General features: G+C 37.6%; 1 protein-coding gene across 2 annotated transcripts in view; it reads left to right on the top strand.

The window, feature by feature from the left end:
• The window catches only part of adcy3a (adenylate cyclase 3a), a 65,224-nt gene that overhangs the window by 18,372 nt on the left and 24,381 nt on the right, over nt 1–22,471 (top strand). The window contains exons 3-8 of one of the 2 annotated variants that reach the window (XM_088624850.1): nt 5,519–5,649; nt 8,761–8,872; nt 11,540–11,667; nt 18,081–18,239; nt 19,562–19,727; nt 20,946–21,062. In XM_088624850.1, the coding sequence (XP_088480976.1) occupies nt 5,519–5,649; nt 8,761–8,872; nt 11,540–11,667; nt 18,081–18,239; nt 19,562–19,727; nt 20,946–21,062 (813 nt within the window). Of the gene's footprint in view, nt 1–5,518; nt 5,650–8,760; nt 8,873–11,539; nt 11,668–18,080; nt 18,240–19,561; nt 19,728–20,942; nt 21,063–22,471 lie in introns of both variants that reach the window. The other variant, XM_088624849.1, reaches the window with a different exon arrangement.

Genomic DNA, 22,471 nt, shown 5'->3' with positions numbered 1-22,471 from the left:
AGATTTGTCTTTGTGTTTTAAAGCCTCCCACACTCACACTAAAAAAGCTAAATGTGAGTGATGGCACACCAAAAATGCTACAGTAAAAAATGATCCATTGATATGTTCCTGCTATGCCTTTTAAATGTCTATGAGTGGCAAGGAAGAGCAGTTGTCAGTGCTTCCTTCTCTGTCAGTTTTCACTGCATCGTTGCTAGGTAAAGCGGGGGAGAAGGAATAGAGATTGTGTGCAGTGGGTTGTAAGGTTGTGTGGGTGTTCTGTGTCAGGTGTTCAGTCTAGTCTGCAAGCATTTGCATATGAAAGTTGATGACAGAGCCCATGGTGAGTGTACTCTCTGAAGGAACACTCATTGCATTTTCTTAGGTGTTACATACTGTAGAATGCGGATTCATGGAAAATGTTCCATTTATGTTCCAAAAATGTTACATTATTTTTGAATTTATCAAGTCCAGCAAAGTACTGATCAAGTTTAACCCTTCCAGTATTTTTCTAGAATAACTTTTTTTTGTTTTATTGTTGAAAGATATTATTTCTTTAATGTGCTTTTCTAAATCTAGGCGCATACATTTATTTATTTTAAAGTGTGAGGAACCTTTATTCCACATGGCAGTGCATTTAAAACCAATAATGGGACACATGTCTTTACCCAGAAGGTTGTAGGAGTATGGAACAAGCTACTCGGCCATGTTGTTGAAACTGGTACCTTTTTTGCTTTCATGAAATGGCTGGATGAGATCAATGGATCTACTAGCTAATAACTACTAAACGGTAGAAGGGTCAGATGTAACCTTTCTTGAGTTCTTAAACTCCAGGCAGTTTTTCTGATTTGTTTAAAGGTGATGGCCCGGAGTTCTGTATATGTTTCAAAACTCTTCCGGGACATGCATAGTTATTCACAAACTGACTGTAGGTCTCATGCTGAGGTATTGCTCCAACAGTATTGTGAATTCCAATACACCAGAGGAAATGGAAGGAAATGCACAATAATAGACTAATATAGTATAAATAAAACATACAGTAAACATTTAATCTGACACCTGATGATTAATGCCTTTATAATCTGCTCTACCTTTTAGTTTGTTTTATTACATTTTTAAAGCTTCACATCACACATATATATTAGTTTCAATGTACTGTACCTTGCCCTTGTTCACGTTTATCAAAGTTCCACAAAACCTTGTAAAACTATTTTCATGTATTAAATGTGAACTATAGTGAGGTATATGGAGGCTACCTCCATAGGAAGGACTTCAGTCATTAAAAACTGTTTGTGTGGTTTAATATTACTGTTATTCCATTTTAAAATAATTGATTATTTATAGCACAAAAATGCAATCAAAATGTCAATAGTTGATTCAGTTCTTTTGAACTCTTTCAAATCCTATTCAGTTAACACTTAGACCTTACTGAAAAAGTATAAGTCTGGACGCAAATCAGGTTCAGTAATACTTTGTCTTTTGTAAAGCTGTTTACTTGAATCTAGGCTGGGTCTCCCAGAGAAAGTTTAGAAGTCCATAAGGCAGATTTAACGCTTGAAACCGAAAGTAACTATTGAATTAAAGAAATAGAAAAAAGGTTGAAGCAATCGTTTGTTGTTTTAATTAAGGCTGTGTTCATACTGTAGCTGAGAACTATTAAGGAACAGGTGACCTTATAAACAGTGTCTATGCATGGAAGTTATGTCCACCTGAATCTTGGAAAAGTTTTAACTTATCCTTTTAATGTCACTGAATTTGGATTTTAACTCCAGAAATAAATAAAAAATGTCTTCATTGAGTTGGAACATCTGATTCATTGACTGCTTGAGTCTGTAGAACAGTAGTATCTGTTTGCTTAGTTCTTCTCTCTCTCCCCAGACTCCCTGCTCAGAACAGCTATACAGCACTGGGCATAATTTGCAAGCTGTGATGTGCCAATTATCTCTGTTGCTTTCAAACAAATGATGTGTGATTTTCTTTTTTTAAACTGGGTAATGTGCTCCTCAGGGGGGTGCAGAGAGCCATGCCTCATGGCATTTTGACACAGTGAGGCTACACGGATGGCCAGGGACTTGCTACACTTCAACTGTTTACTTCAACAGCACGAATCCTCCGAGATTAAAGCACATAATTCAATAGGTTAAAAATTCTGTTGATAAATCTAATGTAACATTTCTGCAAGGAGGTTTTTTTCTTTCATGTGACTTCATTTGTACTGGGTGAACACATTGTAGTCATGGCATTTGAGAGTTGGCATGGGACTGGCTATGGATTAGATCAGTTGAATGCTAACCAAGATTTGAAGTGATTAGTATATTTCTTTATTATCATGCTGGTTTCTAAAATATATTTAAAAAAGGTCATGTTAAAGCATTGCAGTCTAAATTCATTTTAGAATTTCTGTTTCAATTAAAACCTCACTGTTGTGAGCAATATTAATTTTAAATAAACCACCATAACACAGGTGGTTGAAAACAAACATCTGTCTAAAAGAAAGTTCAAAATATTCACTCCTTGACCTTTCATCTGTGTGTTTCAGGTTTCTTCATTTTTGTAGAAACCTTTGTGAAATTAGCATAATGACAGAGTTCCTGGGATGACAGCAGTTGACAGAATAAATAAATTGCAATCGAATTTCATGGCTGTACTGAAATTGGGTTGTACAGGTTTAAAACACTGCTGTATATACTGAAACCTTTTTTAATTGCTCCTTAATTAAATATAGAGTAAGCAAAACCTTAAATGTCTATTTCTACTCCTCAAGCAAAGTTTAATCAGTTGGGCTAATTACTCAATGTCATATAATTAATCCCACGAATGGTATCTTCTATTCAGTAATGGAAGGCAAATGAGTTGAATTATTATGGCAATAAAATTGCAATAAAATTGTTTTCAATGTCCTATAAGAGTACTGAGACCTGTTAAACTACAACAAGCTTCAGACTTTTGACTGAACCCTGAAAATTCTCTCTTATATTGAAAAAGAATGGTGCGTTCAATATATTATTTTTAAGAAAGCTTGAAATATAAAATTAATAGAATACTTGTTCTGCCGTAGGAGACTAATTTCCCGACTTAATAACTAATTAGACACCCAAGTAATTAAAGCTTTGAGTGCCTGAACTAACACTGCAGTGGGATTGCAATATGTCAAGTTGAAACCTAATGAATCTCTTAGAAGGTAATACATTTGTAATGACTGTGTGATCTGTTAAGGCATAGTCAAACTCTCGGTTTTGAAAAAAGGCTTTGAACAAGCTGAAGTGCAAAGGGTGTGTTTATTTCCTTCAGTGTATCATTTCCCCACTGCTGTGACTGTGTTTAACCCTGCTTTCACTATCTCTGTCTCTCTCTTCCTTCAGCCGATGCTGTCAGGCACCCCTCCTAGCTTCTATTTTTGGAACAGCAGGTTTCTTTTAAGGAGAGAGAGAAAGAGAGAGAGAGGGGGGGCCCTTAGCATAGGCAAAGGAGAAACTCCCAGAATACTAATAGACAATCAGGGGCTTCTGGGAGGAGAGCTGCAGCCCATTGAAGTGCATCCGGCAGCTGCAGGCTTCCATGGCAACCAGCCTCCTGAGATATGTCAGCTCTAATCAAACTCGGGAGTCACTGACTTGCTTAGCTTTTGTGTTTTTCACTTTTCTCCACCTCTATCTCACTGTGCTCTCTGACAGAAATAACTACATGTATTTTACCTGCACAGGTGTATTTTCTTTCTAGGCCTATGTTTGCATTCTTCTAAGGTCAATTCACTCCTCAATATGTTAAAAAATATCATGGTACCTGATCACATATCTATAAAAGAGGCATGTAATTATATAGGGTGATGTATCATTTTAAATCACAACATTCGGCTGTCGTCACTTAGTTTCTACATAGAATATGAATAATTATTTGAGGAAACAGCAATGTTCCCATGCCCATTAAAGAGAACATGTATTATTTTTAAAGTTCTTAACTATACCACTTAACTGGTTCACATAATTTGAGTTGAAACATCACACAGTGTTCTCTCTAGGTAATTTAAAGGTCGTGGAATTTTCCTGTTTTATGCACAGTAGCTGGTAGAAAAATCAGAACATAGCACTGCAGTCCATCTTTCTCTGTCTCTTTATAGCCATGGATCCAGAGATGTGTTTTTGATTGCACAATGTTTGTGTGAATTTGATGTCAGCATGTGCAAAAAAAACTCATGAGATCCCATAAGGAATGTGCTCAGTTCCATGCATGACCAGATGGTGCATGAAGATAGCTCCACTTTGTCTGGGAATCCACAATAGCTTATGTGATCTTGGAGGCTGAAAAATCAAAACTCATTATTGTATAAATGACACTACATTTTACACTGAGGGTTGAGTCACAAATGCGGCAGCAGCAAACCACTTTCCATCTACTTCACTTTGCTGAATCAGTTAAACCTGAAGATGATCCAAACATGTTCAATTAGTCAGCATATACAGAACAAATGTATTTTGTGTTTGTAATATCCTTAATTTAAAAGCCCTCCATTTCGGGTTGGATACTTGAGATTACACACATAAATTGCACAAACAGTTCAGGTTTATATAGACTGCCATGAAAGGGAAGCCTTTTTCTTATGTTATGAAAACATTTTCAGTAGCTCATTGATTTGTGGGCTGCAATGGGCAGGAAGCACAAAGGGGATATCTGGAAAAGGTTATGAAGTATACTGTATAACTATAGAAGTGTTAAAAATAAATAAGATGGAAGTAATAATAAGGCAAAATAATAATTGCATAGAGAAGGATCAAGTTTATACAATCCAGAAAGAGAAAATAAAATATGTCATTGTATATAGCCACCCTCTCGTAGAGTTCTTTTTATATTTGCAGGGTTAGCTGTAGCTGACAGAGGTACAGTAGCATAATTGTGGTCTTGCAATCATGTTATAGAACACTGCCTTCTTTTATTATACCATGCTAAGAACTCAGGTCACACTGACACTAACATCTTCTGGGGATGGGCTGGGGCATTCTCATGTAACCAGGTGAGGTACTGCTGGGATTATTTTGTTTGCAGTCATGTAATATGGCTGTTAATGAGCTGAGGGCATTTTGTTGCAAGCGACTGAGGGAGATTATCAGTTTAAAAGCAGAGGAAATGAATATTGGTTATGGGTCAAGCAGTAAGTGGACCACAGCTGAGAAAGTATCAACTTCTGTCTATCCGCTAAGAAGACCTAATACGTGAACTTATGTCAGTGCTATGCCATTTTCTATAACTGGAAGATATCTTTGAATGGCACAAGATTCTGTCCATTGCTAATTATGCCTTTCTCTCATTCTCATTGTTGATCTGAAAGAGAAACAAGGTCACCGGTTTTTCATTCCTCTTGACATTTAATGGCTTATTTTACATTATCACTATTTGCAGGTCTCCAGAAATTGTAGATATTATGCATATGTGTTGTTCAAATAAATTCGAATGTTTTGATAAAAAAGCAGTTCCACAAGCCCTTTACATTTTATTTTTGTTTCATGTCTTTATTCAAGCAAAACTCTTTTTCTTCTCCCTCTAGGAGCGCCTTCTGCTGTCCATTCTACCAAAGCATATTGCCGATGAGATGCTCAAGGATATGAAGAAAGAAGCTAGCCAGAAAGAGATGCAACAGTTTAACACTATGTACATGTATCGCCATGAAAATGTCAGGTAATCACATCGACAGAAAGCCATGAAAGCACAAATGTGATATTGTGTTTCATACATAAAACCGATGATCTAGGAAGATGTCTAGAAAATTCAGGTCTGAAAGTTTGATCTACATAACAAGGTTAATAGAATTATAAAAACATTAGTCTTGCTCAATTGTTTTTTAGTAAATAGAGATTACTAGTGGGATTTAGTTCAAACTTTTACAATTTTGAAAGGCATAGATAAATTCAGACCCAAGATTCAAGCTCATCTATGAAAGAAGGATACAAAGAATCATTACTAGCATTTAAGAAACATAATTGAAAAAGGTGAGTAATTTAGCTCATTAATTGTGATCCTTCATGAAATGATGGAATAAGATTCTTGGATCAGTGAGCTACTAGGCACCATATGAGACACAAGACACATGGACCAAGCAGTCACATCTCATTTTGTCCTTCCTTTTATAAAATATACAGTACATACACAGTACAGTACATACAGTACATAAGAAATTTGCCTCAGGGGACAATAAAATCTTATCTTACACAAATTTCTTAGTGCAGGTCCCTAAAAATACTCAGCAGTCGTAATCAGTTACGTCATTTGTTTCAAAGTTCTTTTATGAAAAGAAAAAACAAAAAGATTCAATGAAACATACTTCCAATGTTACTTCCAATGAACTTCATTCAGGGAAATAGGTTCTGACAGTTACTGATTCAATCGGAATACTTATTTTTATTTACTAATTTTCAAACAGCATTCTCTATTGTTCAATTGCTGTGATACATTACTCCATTGTCTGTACCAAGTAGATAGGTAGATAGAACATGCTAAATGTCATTCAAAGGTCCTTATGAACACTGCAGAAGTAGTATCAATACAACATAACAGAACAATAAAAGAACATAAAAATTAAGTGTAACAAAACCTTTCATTACTGCCCATCATGCTGTTTCCCCAGACATGCATTCCATGATTATAAACAGCTAGTTTAATGTGATTTTTTTCTAGTGCGTTGGAGGACATGGATGAATAAATTATTTATGAAGCGCCTGGTTCATGTCTCAAGACCAACAGAGAATATTTGTCATTCTAAGTGACAATCCCTCTACTATTTTCAAATTAGAGACAAAAATGGGATTTGTCAATTCTGGTTGCTTGTTGGCCATACTGATAGCAAGTCAGTTGTAGTCTTACAGTATGGTATTATGATTCTATTATTGTGGAGATTTACAATTACTCTATTCACGTTTAAGTGTCTTCAGTGTCTCCAAATTATGTTAGCAGCTGTAGTTAGTGTAAATATGCCCTTAATTTCATATTACAGTGTTCCTTCCAGCAACATTCCCAGAAGACAGGCCCTCTGAGATGTGGTATTACTGCATTGTAATTACACCCAGTTTGCCTGTGTGCCTATTATGTATACTGTACAGTATGTGTCACATCACTTTTGAACATGCAAACATGCAAACACACATAACTCAAGAAGTAGCTCTCACAATTCCCAGTCATAATATAACCTCTGATAATGTCATACTCAAACAATTTGCATAACTAATGTTAATGATTAACAATATATGTTCTGCTTCTAAAGTATTTCACTGTCCTATGAAGTATAAAGTTGGTTATACTGTATACCGAACATCAAAGACACCTATGCTTGTACGCTGTTAGAAAAATAAAGTAGAAAGATTTATAATATCGATTAAATGTTTTGCCATGATTTTGATTCATTGACCTTGATATGTTCAAGTGACTTTGAGTTACATAAACACTTAATAATCTCATTAGTGAGGGAATTGATTGGGCAAAAGTGATGAGGTGATTTGACCTTCTGAATGTCAGGCCAAGTGCAAAGATAGGAAAAAATAGAATAAAACAGATACAGTATACAGATACAGATACAGTATGTTAATCAAGAGAACAATGTTTTCACACATGTTTTAGAAACTTACCTAACTAAACTATTGTACTATATTCAATAGCTCAATAGAACATATTGTAGTTTATTCAACATGGATTTAGATACCCTAGCTAGTTGGTAATACAATCATTATAGTAGTTAAGTTGAGTAGCTTTTCAGCAACATTTAGCGACAACATAGGATGCAGTCTGGCAATATTTTTAAGGTGGCACGTGTGGGGCAAACATCAACCTTGAATCAAATATCACTCCCCAGTTCTTGACTTTTGATTGATACTCAAGTACAGTACCATCCACAGATAGGGTTACAGCATTGATTTTACATAGCTGATGGGGTGTGCCAGGAAGCATGACTTCAGTCTTGACTCCATGGAGCTGTCATGGAAGCCATGAAAAGTCTAGTCTACAGACTTGACTCTCATTGAACATTTGTGGGATGAGTTGGGATAATGTGTGTCATGTGTGGCTCAAAGACCAATACATTATTCACTTAATCACCCAGGCTTTCTGAGAAGAATGGGAAAGAATCCAGGATCTGTAACCTGGTGCAAAACATGACATCAGATTTACAGATTGTATTGCTTCCATTGGTGGCCACACATGTGGCAAAAACTAAGAGTTTCACAGGACACCCCTTGTTAATCAACCTGTTAATGAAAAATGTTCTTTATGCAAATCACCATCATGAATTTATCCATGTCATACCAATTCACTAAAATGTCTGTGTAACCTGATGAAAGAAACATTTGTCTATTTCCTGTTATTAATGGTATAAACTTGTTATAGTTATAGGTTTTTCTCTTTAAAAAACTACATTGCAAAAATAATTATTACCTTTCCATTTTATATAACTACAACTGATGCATAGACATTTTTAAGTGCATATTTTTAATCAAAACGTGATTGCTCAAACTGAATACTCTTATGGGTCAAAGATGTTAAAATCAAAAGGTACACCTTTTGTACACCACTTCTAACGGATCACCTTCGCTATGCTCAAAGGCATATTCAACAAAATAGGATATACTGTACTGTAATTGGATTGAATACTTTTGCAAGGTAATAGAGTTAATGTAGGGCAATACCAATATAAAAAATGCACATGACACTGCTGAAGGACAAGATTCACCTACATGCATTTATTAACAGATTTTCTGTTGCAGGCAGTAGCTTCTCCTTAATCTTCTTTTCATCCTTCTGCAGTATCCTGTTTGCTGATATTGTGGGCTTCACACAGCTATCCTCATCTTGCAGTGCCCAGGAGTTGGTTAAACTGTTGAATGAATTGTTTGCTCGTTTTGACAAACTAGCTGCTGTAAGTATCTCTGCACAGCCCTCACCCACACTGCATCCTACTCATGTTACTGTTCTTATATTAATACATTGTACAGTTTGCACTCAGTTTTCAGGTTAATGGAATCCTAGTAACTTACTAAAAAAGTGTTTTATAATTGACAATACACAGACACCACTTTTACTCTGGTAATTTTTATTAGAATCTGAATGTCCTGTAATGCTTATGTATCTTGTGCATTTTGTACAACTGAAGGTCAATCATAGATGTCTTTCATCATGTTGCCGCCTCTGTTTAGAATATAAAAAGAAAAAAGTCCCATCTGACACTCACCATCAAAGACATTTAAGTAATAATAATAATAATAATAATAATAATAATAATAATAATAATAATAATAATAATAATTGCTTACACTTATATAGCGCTTTTCTGGACACTCCACTCAAAGCGCTTTACAGGTAATGGGGACTCCCGTCCACCACCACCACCAATGTGCAGCATCCACCTGGTGTACTATAAGTACTATAGCTGTTGAACTACCTTGTTCCTTTAAGGAGTAGTAATCTATAACAAGGAGTTCTAGACTGCAAGTGTCACATATGACACTAATTAAGAAGTGCTATATCTGTAATAACAGCTGTACTATAGCCCTGGAGGACATAAGCTGTCCATTCCTGGTCTAGAATAATATTTGGCAACCACAAGATACAAGGGCTTCTGGGTTTTGTCACGCCCTCTGTAGCCAGGGGGCGCTCCTTCTCTGTCCTGTCCCTAGTTTCAGGTCTGCTGTCCTTCCTGTCCCTCTCTTTCCCTTGGGCTATATATTTCCGGGTCTTGCACTCTGTCCTCGCTCAGCATTGACGTTCGGATGTCCTGAGACCCGCCTAGCACCAGGGCGCCCCACGTCCGCTCCCTGAGGGCATAGGTTTCTATACGGCATTCCTGAACTCTTTGCACTATGAGCCCGGGCCTTTTTCCCGTATCGCCGCTACGCATATGGGTCTTTTTCTGCTCTCCTGCTCCCCACGGTTAGTCCCTTTGGACGTCCGCGACAGAATGCTGAGCCACCTACTGACCCCGCGAGCGGCGTTTTTTTTTCTGTCTTGCCGCAGTTTTTTTTTCTTGTTCTCTGGGCTGTTTTTTTTTTCAGTTCCTCTATTCTAATCACTGGATATCACTCCGATCTTCCGTGCCTGTGAGCGGGTCCTGTACCTGGCTTTCCTCGGGTAGATCACTCCGATATCAGTGATTGAATGTTGAGCTGGCTTGCCTATTCTTATTACTGGATATCACTCCGAGCTTCTGTGTCTGGAGCGGGTTCTCGTGCCTGGCTCTTCCTGGTCTTGCTCTCTCCGATATCAGTGATAGAATGGTAAGCTTTCTGCCGTTCCTCCATGCTTTTCGCTGGATATCACTCCGGGCATCTGTGTCTGTGAGCGGGCTTCGGTCTGGCTTTCCTCAGGTTGTCCACTCCGATATCGGCGTTAGTATGCGAACGTGCCCATTTGCCGTTCCTCCATTCTTTTGCTGGATATCATTCCGGGCATCTGTGTCTGTGAGCAGACTTCGGTCTGGCTTTCCTCAGGTTGTCCACTCCGATATCAGCGTTAGAATGTGAACGTGCCATTTGCCCAGTCTGCGGTATTTTTCCCCGGGGTTTTTGTGTTTTTTTTTCTTGTTTTTTGCCGTTTGTTTTGATTTTTTTTCTTCCTGGTTTCCCCTCCTTTTTGGTCCCCCCTGCTCTCTTTGTCTCGGAACTGTGGTTCCTACCTGTTTTTGGTTCCTATATGTTTTTTGTGGTTTGTCTCCCTGGCCTTTCCCAGGTTTTTGTCTGTTGTGTTTGTGCTTGTGTACTTTTTTTGTTTTTAGTCTCCGGAGGTCTTCTCTACCCCCCCTTCCTCCTCCCAATAAAGGTTTATACCCCGGAGGAAGGGGTAGCTCTCAGCCGTGGATTCCCGGAGGTTTCCTTTCAGTTAAATGAGGTTTTTCCTCCCCCCAGTGCTGTGCAGCTTATTTATTTGTATGGGCGTCGGGAGCCGCCCATGAAGGGGGGGGTACTGTCACGCCCTCTGTAGCCAGGGGGCGCTCCTTCTCTGTCCTGTCCCTAGTTTCAGGTCTGCTGTCCTTCCTGTCCCTCTCTTTCCCTTGGGCTATATATTTCCGGGTCTTGCACTCTGTCCTCGCTCAGCATTGACGTTCGGATGTCCTGAGACCCGCCTAGCACCAGGGCGCCCCACGTCCGCTCCCTGAGGGCATAGGTTTCTATACGGCATTCCTGAACTCTTTGCACTATGAGGCCGGGCCTTTTTCCCGTATCGCCGCTACGCATATGGGTCTTTTTCTGCTCTCCTGCTCCCCACGGTTAGTCCCTTTGGACGTCCGCGACAGGTTTTGCTCCACTCTACAGTAGCTCTCAGTTTCTTTAATTGAAACAAATATTTTCTAAATTGAGTAAGTGGTATTGTTCCAATTTCAAGGTTGTTTATCGGTAGTCTAGACTCTAGAGCCTTCTTGATGTATTGAATAGACTGTTTTTTTCCATTTACTTCAGAAGTAGGTCACCATGCAGTGGAAGTTGCTGAAGATTGTCAGAGTGGCTGATTCACATGACAGGCTGAGATTGAACTGATTCTACGATGATTCTATGACGCTTCTTTATTTATTCTCTTTTTTTTTCTTTCACAGAAATACCACCAACTGCGAATAAAGATCTTAGGGGATTGCTATTATTGTATCTGTGGCCTGCCAGATTACCGAGAAGACCATGCAGTCTGCTCTATTTTGATGGGGTTAGCCATGGTGGAAGCCATATCGTAAGTAATGGATTTAAACACACTCCCTATCCACAGGGATGCAAAATTGGTTATAACTGGTTCCTATATGAAGTTTTCATATTTGCTTTCTTAGGGTTTACTGCACAAGAACCATTTGCATTTCAGAAAATGATTAAATAAGTTTGTGGTAGATCTTTTATATGTTTTTAATGTATATTCTGTATATTAAGTGCAGAAGTATTATGTTTTAATATTAACAAGTCATTGAGCCTCAAAATGTTCTTTATATTTTACCTTGTGTGAGTAATATTATTCCTTGTAATAAGAAAAAACTGAGCACATACAATTTCATAAAGCATGTTACATGCTCAGTGTTTGGTATTTCAGTTCAAATGTCCATAAATAATATCTGCAAAAACAGTCACAAAAAATAATTTATGCACTAATATATGGGATATGCAAAATATATGACCATGCCCCACACAAGTAACAAATGTTACTGTATCTGATTACTATCAGTATGATTGAAAGTGACTTGTAAATGAAAGAATTTACACAGACAATGAGATGTTGGTTTTAGCTTTTCAGCAATCAGCAGTCTAATCCCAAGTAGCAGAGAAAAGGACTCTGCCTCTGGCCCAAGGTCATCACTTCTGTCTGATCCATCTAACACTGCAGTGGCTACAGTATGAGAAATGCCAGCATAGGAAATAAGATAATCATTGTGTCTGAAAAATGACTGCAGGTTGCTGTCTGTACAATAAGAATCAGAATACTTGGATGCCATTCAGGTGTAACATTGACAGCCAATAAAACAAAGTTTTTGTGCTCTATGGGCTGCAGAACATCTCATGTAGCAGCAGGGGGAGTGGGTTGGTGTCTTGTTCTTAGAAGAATGTCGTTTTGCCCTTGACAGACCTGACGAAAGACAATGTGTACTGAGCCACCATGGTTAGTGATATGCTAGCTGTTGCATTGTACATGACAACCTGAAGGAGGAGAGATATTCAAGGAGATTCCTTCCAACAAAAAAGCCTTTGGTGCACGCTGAACGCAACCTTACTGCTCAGAGTGTCAGTTTTCCAGCAAGATAATATACCACTTCAGGGAAACAATGTTAAGGCCAACTTTCCATCCTGATATGAGTGCAGTAAAACATCGGCTATAATCAGTCAACCTTCACCTGGTTGGTCTGAGCTGCAAAGGAGTTCCAGCTGGTGGAACATTCTACAGCTATCCAGAGACTTATCAGGTATAAAAACGGACAATGATCACTCACAGAGCAACTTCCTGATGGCGTCTACGTCACAGTCCCTTTGCTGCCTGGCTTTGGTGACATCTAACAGGTCCTTCCCAGTTCTGTAAGAAGGAATTCACACAGGATTCCTTTTTTAAAATGTATTTTCTAAAAAATTAGAAAATAACATGGGAGGGCTTCCAGAGGTTTTTACAAGCCAGAAGTACTGCAAGATGATCATGGCGATCTAACCATCCACTTGTGTGATTACATTATTCCCGACTCCTGAGCCCCACCTCATCCCTCATGAGGCCCCACCTCATTCCTCATCCTTCTGCAATTTCCCTTACGGGATCAATAAAGTATTTTTCACCTGATTACACATACATAATGCTAAATCTCTGATGTTTTAATATCAACCTTTCGAATTGAGTACTTACTGATTCCTTGATCACATGTGTTTTTGTTCACTTTTTGTAATTTAATTTGATATCTGTGTTATGTTTCTTTTGTGCGTCAGTACACAACAGTAAATGAACAATCAATTCATACTGTATCTTAGCTTTGATGTGAGATTTTCCATGTAGAAATCAAAGTACTTTGTGCTGGCTTTACTTTTGTTCCAGTTGGAAGCATTTTGTGTAGTACATTAGGAATTGTCTATTGCTTTGACTCATTTGACAAGGTCAGTGGGGTGCTGCATCCCCGGAGCCAAGTAATTTAATTTTTTTTCCTGTCCTCCAGAGTTCCTATTGATCTTCCCCCAAAGGGACAACTCTTGGAGGTCACCGGACTTGTATTGTCAGTGCTTGTAAAATAGAATGGCTAGACAAAATATAATCTCTATTTAAGTGTAGCAAAAGTAGAAGTGTGAATTCTCTCAGAACTTGTTTCCGTACATTGACCATCATATCACGGGGAAATAACCTACTCTGAATTTTTCAGTAGCATTTTTGCTTTAACCAAAATGTAATAAATGATGTGAGCAATACTTTTTTACAATACTGTTAAAGACATACAGTACAAGAGGATTGACATAGAAAACTTGCTAAATTTCAAGATGTACAGTATATAGTAAGAGAAAGAAAAAACTTATCACCAAAGTTTGGTTAAATATACTTTAGACTATAAAGATACAATTTTCAGAGGTATTCTGTTTAATGTTCTTAGGTTTTTGTTAAGCCAAGGGTTCTAATCATGGACATCACTAACTATTAATTAGGTTATTTTGGGAGCAGTGCAAGCTGGTAGTGAGGATCTAACTACCTGCCAGTGCCAGGATGTTATTTCCAACTCCTCTGCCCCCACCTCATCATTTTGTTACACATACATGATGCTAAATTTCTGATGTTTTAATGTTGGGAGAAATTAGAAGCCTTTATTGGAATGTGAAGACTTGGCTTAAAGCGCTTGGCTGAGGGCCAACCTCCTGACCGTTGGACGGGGAGGATAGGACCCCCATGCGACCAATTGGCAGCTGCAAAGGTGGAGAGGGGGTGGAGGAGGGATGCAGAAAACGAACAAGGGAGAAGAGTGGGTGATGTTTGGTATATATGGAGACCGGTTGCTTACATCAGAATTAGTGGGAATTGCAGCAGCTGTGTCGAATAAGCTCGGCTGCCTTCATTCCTCCCGAACTTTCATTAAAAACTCAGTTTCATAAGAATTGTTATGCAGCAGAAGGTCTTGTTGTCTTTTGGTGTAGCGAAGTTCAACTCTGTCTAGCTTGTGGCATTTTGAATGCTGTGAGCAGGGATAGTATATAGATGCACTTATCACAAAACCTAATATCTTTTTCCTATGAAAATCGATGACAAAGGAAAACACGATGTCACAAATTTCTTCAATTGTATGTGCAAAATGTAGCTCCACTGTTAGTGGGAGACTGAATAGCCATAAACCAAATTTGGTTGCATTCAGTCACAGAAATCGGCCTTGTAGAATGCAGTAGAGCCAAGCTACCACGTCAGCCTGAACAGATTAAATAAATTTAGTGACTGGATCAAATTGTTATATACTGTAGTATGTGTACTGAAAACAAAGCAGAACTGCTTCTTCTTCTGTGTTATGAGATAAAACATCTCAGATGAGGAAGCTGAGCAAGAAGAGAACTCACAAATCAAAATCAGATACTTTTACAACACCAAATATTTATATATACATATTTATTTAATTATGGCTTTTATACACAAGATGCCTGCGTTCACCAGGTTCTGACATGCAGATCCAAGTATTCAAAATCATCAAAGACTTTAACAAAAAGTCTTCCCAGTGGGGTAAAAACAGAAACACAAGCTAGAGAACAAAAGTAGGAATTACTTGGAAGTGCATTTTAAACCAAGAACAAAAGGCACTTCTTTAGTCAAAGGATTATGGAACTAGCTATCCATTAATGCTGTTGATGCTTATACCCTAACCTTTATCAAAAAAGCTAGATGAGATCTTTCAATCCATTAACTACTACCTGCAAAATGGGCTAGATGGACCAAATATCCTTCTCATATTTGTGCTCTCAGACATGTGGAAACTTTCTGTAAGTGCATTTTCAACTGAGGACTTTTTTGCATAAAGGTTTGTAGGTTTCTGGAACAAGCTAGCTAACTAATATTGCTTTTGTTGAAATATTGGTTTCCTTCATGAAAGCACAGGATGAAATATTTGGATCAATTAGTTACTAGCAGATACATTTTAGATTTTCTGAATGGCCTCCTCTCTTTTGTAATTTTTCTCAAGTTCTAGGCCTATGCTTAAAATGTTCCTACCTCTTACGCTTTTATTATTTCACTCTTTTTTATTTTTCTATTTTTCTTTTGTTTGTTTGTTAAAAGTGTACTTTCATAACATGCTGAAAGCACTTTATAGGTTATTTAAGGAAAATTTACACTTCAAGAAATTCTTGTACCAAAGTCTCCTCTTCTATAAACAATTAGATTTTTGTGTTATTAACTTGCTAGACAATTCTTGCCTGTCCCTGTAAAATTGCATTCTAATCAGTGACTCCGGGTCTTGCTTCAGGTACCATCTGTATTTTAAAAGAATTCAGTTCTCAGAAATTCTCTAGTTATTTTGTAAAGAAAGGGTACTTTAACATCTGCCATGTCTTTTTATTTGTGAATATTATTCAATACACCATTGTAATTCTATCCTTGTTATAGCTGATGTACTGAAAGGCATTACAACACACCAATACCATGTGTTGTGTTTTTAATGCCTTTGTACATGTACGGTATATCTTTTCCAAAATGTATAATCAGTAAATCTAGCTTTTTAATTCTGAATGTTGCTATTAAGAAAATAATGGATGTTACAGACTCTTGATTTGCTTCTATTTGGATTCAAATAAACATTTGAAAAAGTTTGCCAAAATGGGTATGTAAGACATAGGGGTAAGATGGCTGCTCATATCAAGCCAAACTAAAGTTTCATTTAATTCATTACCATAGAGCATCTATAAAACATAATTAAAGCACCCAAAACAAACAACTCTACCCTAATTACTAAGGCTTCAATATAACATTTCAAAGCGGGGCTTGCATACAGTTATTAAGCAAAAGCCTTAATAATAAGTATCTCTGTTATCAAATGACATGAATAAATACAATGCAATCTAATTCATTTGTTAAATGTTTTTAGGTATACAAGGGAAAATAGTGTTTCTCCAATCTGCCCACACACCTGTGTAATCGTCTTCAAATGGCAGCTAAAAACAGATGTTATGATGCCTTGTATTCATCAGTGAAAGTGGTGGTGAAACAAAATACTGCAACTAGTTTTTACCTTCCTCCATTCATGTTTTAAAAAGTTGGTTTTAAGAAGGATTTTTTTTCGGAAACAGCTATCCTGTAACTGACTTTGTTATCCTTATCCCATTGTATGAAAATTTAATTGTGTTTCAGCAAAAGCACAAAGTTTGCAGCATTCATTCTTATTTATCAACAAATATTGTCGCAAAATTATGACATCTATCCATTTTTAACTGCTTTATCCAGTACAGAGTCAGGGGGGATGCTGGGGCCTAACCTGGGAAACAAGGGAACACCAATCACAGGACACAAATACACAGAGACAAGCATACACATAAACACCAGAGCTAATTTTTTCAGAAGCCAATTCATCTAACAGTATGTCTTTGTAGTATAGGGGCAAACCAGAAAACCCCGACACAACCAAAATAACCATTGGGAGAACAGAGATACAGTAACACTCCAGGAAGTGAACCCCTGGCCTCAGTTCTATAAGGCAGCAATGCTAACCACAGCACCATCATGCTGCCCTATGTCTTAAAGCCCATTTTGTTTTCAATTGTAGGTTATATAATTAACCATACATTCACAAAAATAATCTATGTTCATACAGTAACTTTAGAAAAAGAACCACCCAGAAATGTTTATGACTTGTTGCATTTAGATAAAAATGATGCATCCTACCACTTGTTGACTTGGAACTTGAAATAGCTACATGTTTCTTTGGTAAAATTTAAAAAATTATATTATTTTTTATAGGCTGCCAGTCCAAGCCTATGTCATGTCACTAAACTGATGGTGACTAGGATTCTCCACTCACAGAGGAGGCACATAATTGGCAGGGCACTGCATTGATAAGATTGGACAGATGCAATGCTCCTCCAGTCAGTGCAATATAGAAAAAAAATATTTCACTATAGAAAATGTTTTCACTGCAAAGAATTTTTTATCAAAAGTTGAATGTATCTCACTGGTGTGTGTTGGATGAACAGGATTTGAGGTCCCCAATGCCTGTGGAAAATACAGGCATTGAAACTGTGACTTGAGTTTTAAACAATTGGCCATTCTAAATTAAGTGGGTGTGTAGGAAAAAAATGTTCTGACACATTATGACAAAGATATAGCACTTGCAGCACTCAGCTGTTTATCATCCCGCTTACAAAAAAAATGATATTGGATACCTGAAACTCATTATGGATGATTATTAAGGGTGAAGAGTTTTACTACTGTACCTTTTATCTTTAAACACAAGCACTGCTCAGTTAGTCATTCAGTCATACTGGCAGGAATCAAGAGACAGAGGATATTTGCAGTAGATTTTAAGTTAATTTATGTTTTTTTCTGAAGGCAATGTGGTGCAAGTAGAGTAACGTACATCTAAAGTCATGATCGATATTAATCCATCTTGGCAGTTGAGAAGTCTCAATTTAAAATGTAGTGGTAATGATGTCCATCTGTTGTGTGGCTGGCAGGTATGTGAGAGAGAAGACGAAGACTGATGTTGACATGCGGGTTGGAGTGCACACAGGCACTGTGCTAGGTGGGGTTCTTGGGCAGAAGCGCTGGCAATATGATGTCTGGTCTACAGACGTCACTGTGGCAAACAAGATGGAGGCTGGGGGCATTCCAGGGTAATTCTTGGTCTTGTTTTTTTATATGAACAAGTAGCTTAACTACGGAAGATTGTGTTGTGCTTACATGACCAGAGTCATACTCCACTACACTTTGTGTGACAACTCCAACATGTCTTAATGAATGTGAAAGTTTACCAGAGAAATTGCAAAGGTAATATAAGGTTAAAAATAAAAATAACATTGTTTTTGAAATAGAGAGAAGTAGGAAAGGAAATAAACCTGAATGGTAGGTAGCAATTTAAGGCACATTTATTTTTTGGCACAGTACTGTTGGAAGAACCAAGCTTAAAAAAGTATTTACAATAAAATAACACGACACCACAAAATGATCAATGGTAACGCATATGTACAATTCTATACATCTCTGAGGCTTGTGTTTTATATGCCCAGAAAATCAGAACTCTAGCTCAGTAACCTGAAACACTATGCAAAGCCTGAACAGGCCAAAAAAAGAAATGTAATCCGCATCCTCATCCTAAATCAAAGAATCAGGACTAAATCTCAAAAATGAGATAGGACTGTACCTACCTAATTTAAAAAAATATTACCCTACTAAAGACTGTCATATCCTTTCCAATGATCTCCTATTTTATTCACTTACAAATTATGTATACATGTATTTTTAAGTGGATATTTTTCATTAAAATGTGAATGCTCAGAATGATAACTTATATAGTCAAAAGAAGTAAAATGTTACCAAATGCCTTTTCTGTCTGTGTGGGAGATTTTTTAAAGAAGAGGTTAAGGATACGTACTTCAGTCCCTATAATACAGCTTTAAAAAATAAAATGAGTATCTCACCATGTCGTCTGCTTCAGCAGCATCTGCACAATATGGAATTCTTTTTATGTTACACTTGAGGGAAGGTTCAGTGTTTCTTCCTTTTTTATGGGATTTGTAGCAATAACAGACTACAACAAATTCAAAATATTAAACATCTGGTTCACGTACATTATACAGAGTATAACTTAGCAATGTAATTTTCTCTGAATATACAGAACTGTAGGATATGCATACAACCCTCTAGTGACCTACCATAGACTCTTTTTTTAGGGTAACACGTATATTTAGCCACACCTTCATCCTGACTAAAAATAGAGCATGTTTAATTGGCTTGAAATTCTGCGGTGATTTGCAAGTGCTGCTTACAAGATGAAGCCTTTTTAGCCATGTGATTCAGCTCTAGTCATCGGGAACCGTGTGTATACCGTAGTATGCTACGAGTGCAGAAGGAGAAAATACAAAAGAAGTAAGAAAGCAAAGAAAATAGACGGGTCACAAAAGGATAGAAAAGCACAAATTTTGACTGTCTCTTACAGCCGAGTCCACATTTCTCAAAGCACTCTGGAGTGCCTGCATGGCGAGTTTGAAGTGGAGCCAGGAAGGGGTGGGGAGCGTAATGAATACCTGAAGGAGAAAGGCATTGAGACATACCTAGTGGTTGTATCCAAGATGCCATTCAGCAAAAATGGTATCAATGGTGTTGTGAGTATCACCACTTTAAACATTAATTTTCATTATATTCATAGTATTCAGTTTCACAGACCATAAGGTATAGAATCTTGTGGTTTCAATCTGGATTTTGGTGGATTAATCAGCAATTATTTTTCAGTTATCTAGTACCATACTCTAATTTATTGTGGCTACTAAACCCTACTAGAAAAGTTTTATTGAAAGTGCACATTTCTGTCAAAAATGCTTGAAAAAGAAAAAGTATTTAAATTTTATTTATTTAAATAGATCATGTAGATCTCAATTTTTTTTTTTCCGGGTTTTGTTTGCTGCCCATGGTATGGTAGCAAACTGAAGGAATTATTGACACAAGCTTATGTAAGTCATGTTAATCAAATGATTAAATATTTTACTGAGCATGTGGTGTTATTTATTTAGGTTGATCCCACAGATAGAACATAACTGCCAAAGCTGAGATCATTTAAATTAAGTCTGAGTGTGCGGAGAAAGTCTCAATAATAATTAAGAATAAATGCTGGGAAAACAAAAATAGTTTTGTTCGTGATCACTTGTTTTAGGGGGAAGAAAAAATAATCTGGAAATCTTTCCCCCCCAACCCATCACCTCTATCAAGGTGGCAACCCTTTCTCCAACCACAGTGGACCCCAAGAGTTTCCATCAGATAGCAGTTTTCAGAGATGGCCTCAATGATGCTTTGCTTGCATCCACCTTTCCTCCCCAGCTACAGTATATACAGTATGTGCTATGTCAAAAAAAGAAAGAGTGCACTGACACCAGGGAAAGGAATGTAGAAGCCAGCAGTAATGAGTGAAAGTCTTCAGTCTTCTTCTTAGAAGCGGTAATGTAAGCCAGTCCAGTCCAGGCTTTATTTAACAATAAGTCATATTTCACCAAAAGAAACAAAGGAGAACAAGTAGTAGATCTATTTGAAGAGATCTGCCTCCAGGACAGAGCCACTCCCTAAGGGAGCACAGCATGCTATGGGGTTTCATTAAAACCAGTTTGGACATGTCTCCAAATATTCAAATAAATTCTGTTGATATGGTCAACTGGTTGTCAAGCATTTCAGAAGTGAGCTCCAAATTATTCCAAATATTAAACAGATCACGAGTGGTTAATAAAACAATCTCAGTAGGTGAGAGTAGGGCAAAGGGACAGTTATTGCTGTCTTGGCATAGGCGAGCTTCACCCTGATCTCTCTTTCTCCTTCGCTCTGCTCTGCTCCAGAAGCTGTCGCTCACATCTTCAAACGGCAACTCTCCACTGCTCATCAACACCAAGGAGTGCAACGGCAGTATCAACACCACCTGCACCACCCCCGAGGAGCCCGAGGAGCTGGACACTCGGGTATGGAATGGATGAAGAAGCGGAGTGGTGTTTGAAGTGGGTCAGGATACAGTAGACTTCATAATCAAATTATTTAATCTGCTAGTTAGAGGGGAAAATCCTTGACATTGTTGCTGTTTGTACTATATTCAAATAGTTATAGAGAAATATGCACTGCCTTGTCTTTGCTTTTCAGTAAGTATGAAATGCACAGAGTGCTTTTGTGAAATGCTTAAACCTCCTCGCAGATGTTAAAAAGTAGAATAGTGGTACATTTCCATTAAAACTTGCCCAAAAATATGCTTGCTGTTGTGTTTGCTCATTACCTCTCCTACTGGATTGTTACTTACTTGTGACTTGCAGTAACAGTTTTTGTTGTGTTTTTAGTGGTACTATACATTGAGTGACTGATTGTTTGAACTTTAGTATCTGTGATGGTGGTGTCCTGGGAGCTGACTTGTTTGACAATGTGATGTCAGGTGGCACAATTGGGACAGACTGCTGTATTCATCTTCATATGATAACCTTCATTTGAGTCGGGCATCTGAAGTCTCTCTGTGTAGGTGTTCTGAAGATTTTGGGTGGTCTGGCATATCAAGGTGTTGGAGTTGGGTTTTTAAAGCTTTGTGTGTAAGTGAAGAGAAATTTCTTCAAAAAAAGACTACTTTCACCAGACTCCATCCAGACGCCTCATTTCCATCCAGTTACCTTATTTAGGTTGAGGCCTGTCAAACCATTTCAGGCATAAAAAGAGCTTAAGTGGCAATTTCTCAAACTGGTCTTTTAAGCATGTTATACTCCAATTTGTATACTTCAAAATACAAATGGAGCAGCAGACAGCTGGATGTCTAAATCTAACCCTTGCATACCTGTCATTAGCTTTTCACTAGAAACTGACCCCTCAGGCCATTTCATTTTCCAATTTTGCCTTTGAGACAGACTTCCTATTGGTGGGTAGATGCAGAGACCTGACCTGGGAGCTCTATAAATGACATAGTCCATAGCTCTCAAGAAACACCAGAGTCCATCAACAGGTGGCCTGCCCTTGTTCTCTGTGGCTAGAAGCCATGTTCTCATTGAATAACACTTGATAACAGACTATATTGGCTAAATTTGACCAAATGATCAAATACTTTGTCTTAATATGCGTTGGTATAATTCATCTACTTCCAACACACAATACTTTATTTGTTGGGTGTATAATAATACCATTCTTGAATGGTGAAGAAAAATTGAAAGAAGTTAACAAAATATTATCCCAGAGGTAGTATTGTTAGTGCATTGTATAGTATATATAGTATGCTGAATTACAGTATTTGTTTTTTGTAATTTGTGTTCATAAATACTGTAAAAGTCTCACCTCTCCCCACTTCTTCACTCGCATTTTAGACGGTAGCTTATGTTAGGTTGAACTAATGCAGTTTAACTCT

This window comes from Lepisosteus platostomus, chromosome 3 (genome assembly GCF_059453375.1).
Source record: "Lepisosteus platostomus isolate fLepPlt1 chromosome 3, fLepPlt1.hap1, whole genome shotgun sequence".
Classification (NCBI taxonomy): Eukaryota; Metazoa; Chordata; class Actinopteri; order Semionotiformes; family Lepisosteidae; genus Lepisosteus; species Lepisosteus platostomus.
Note: the sequence above shows the minus strand (reverse complement) of the source record. Positions and strands in the feature narration are given on the sequence as shown.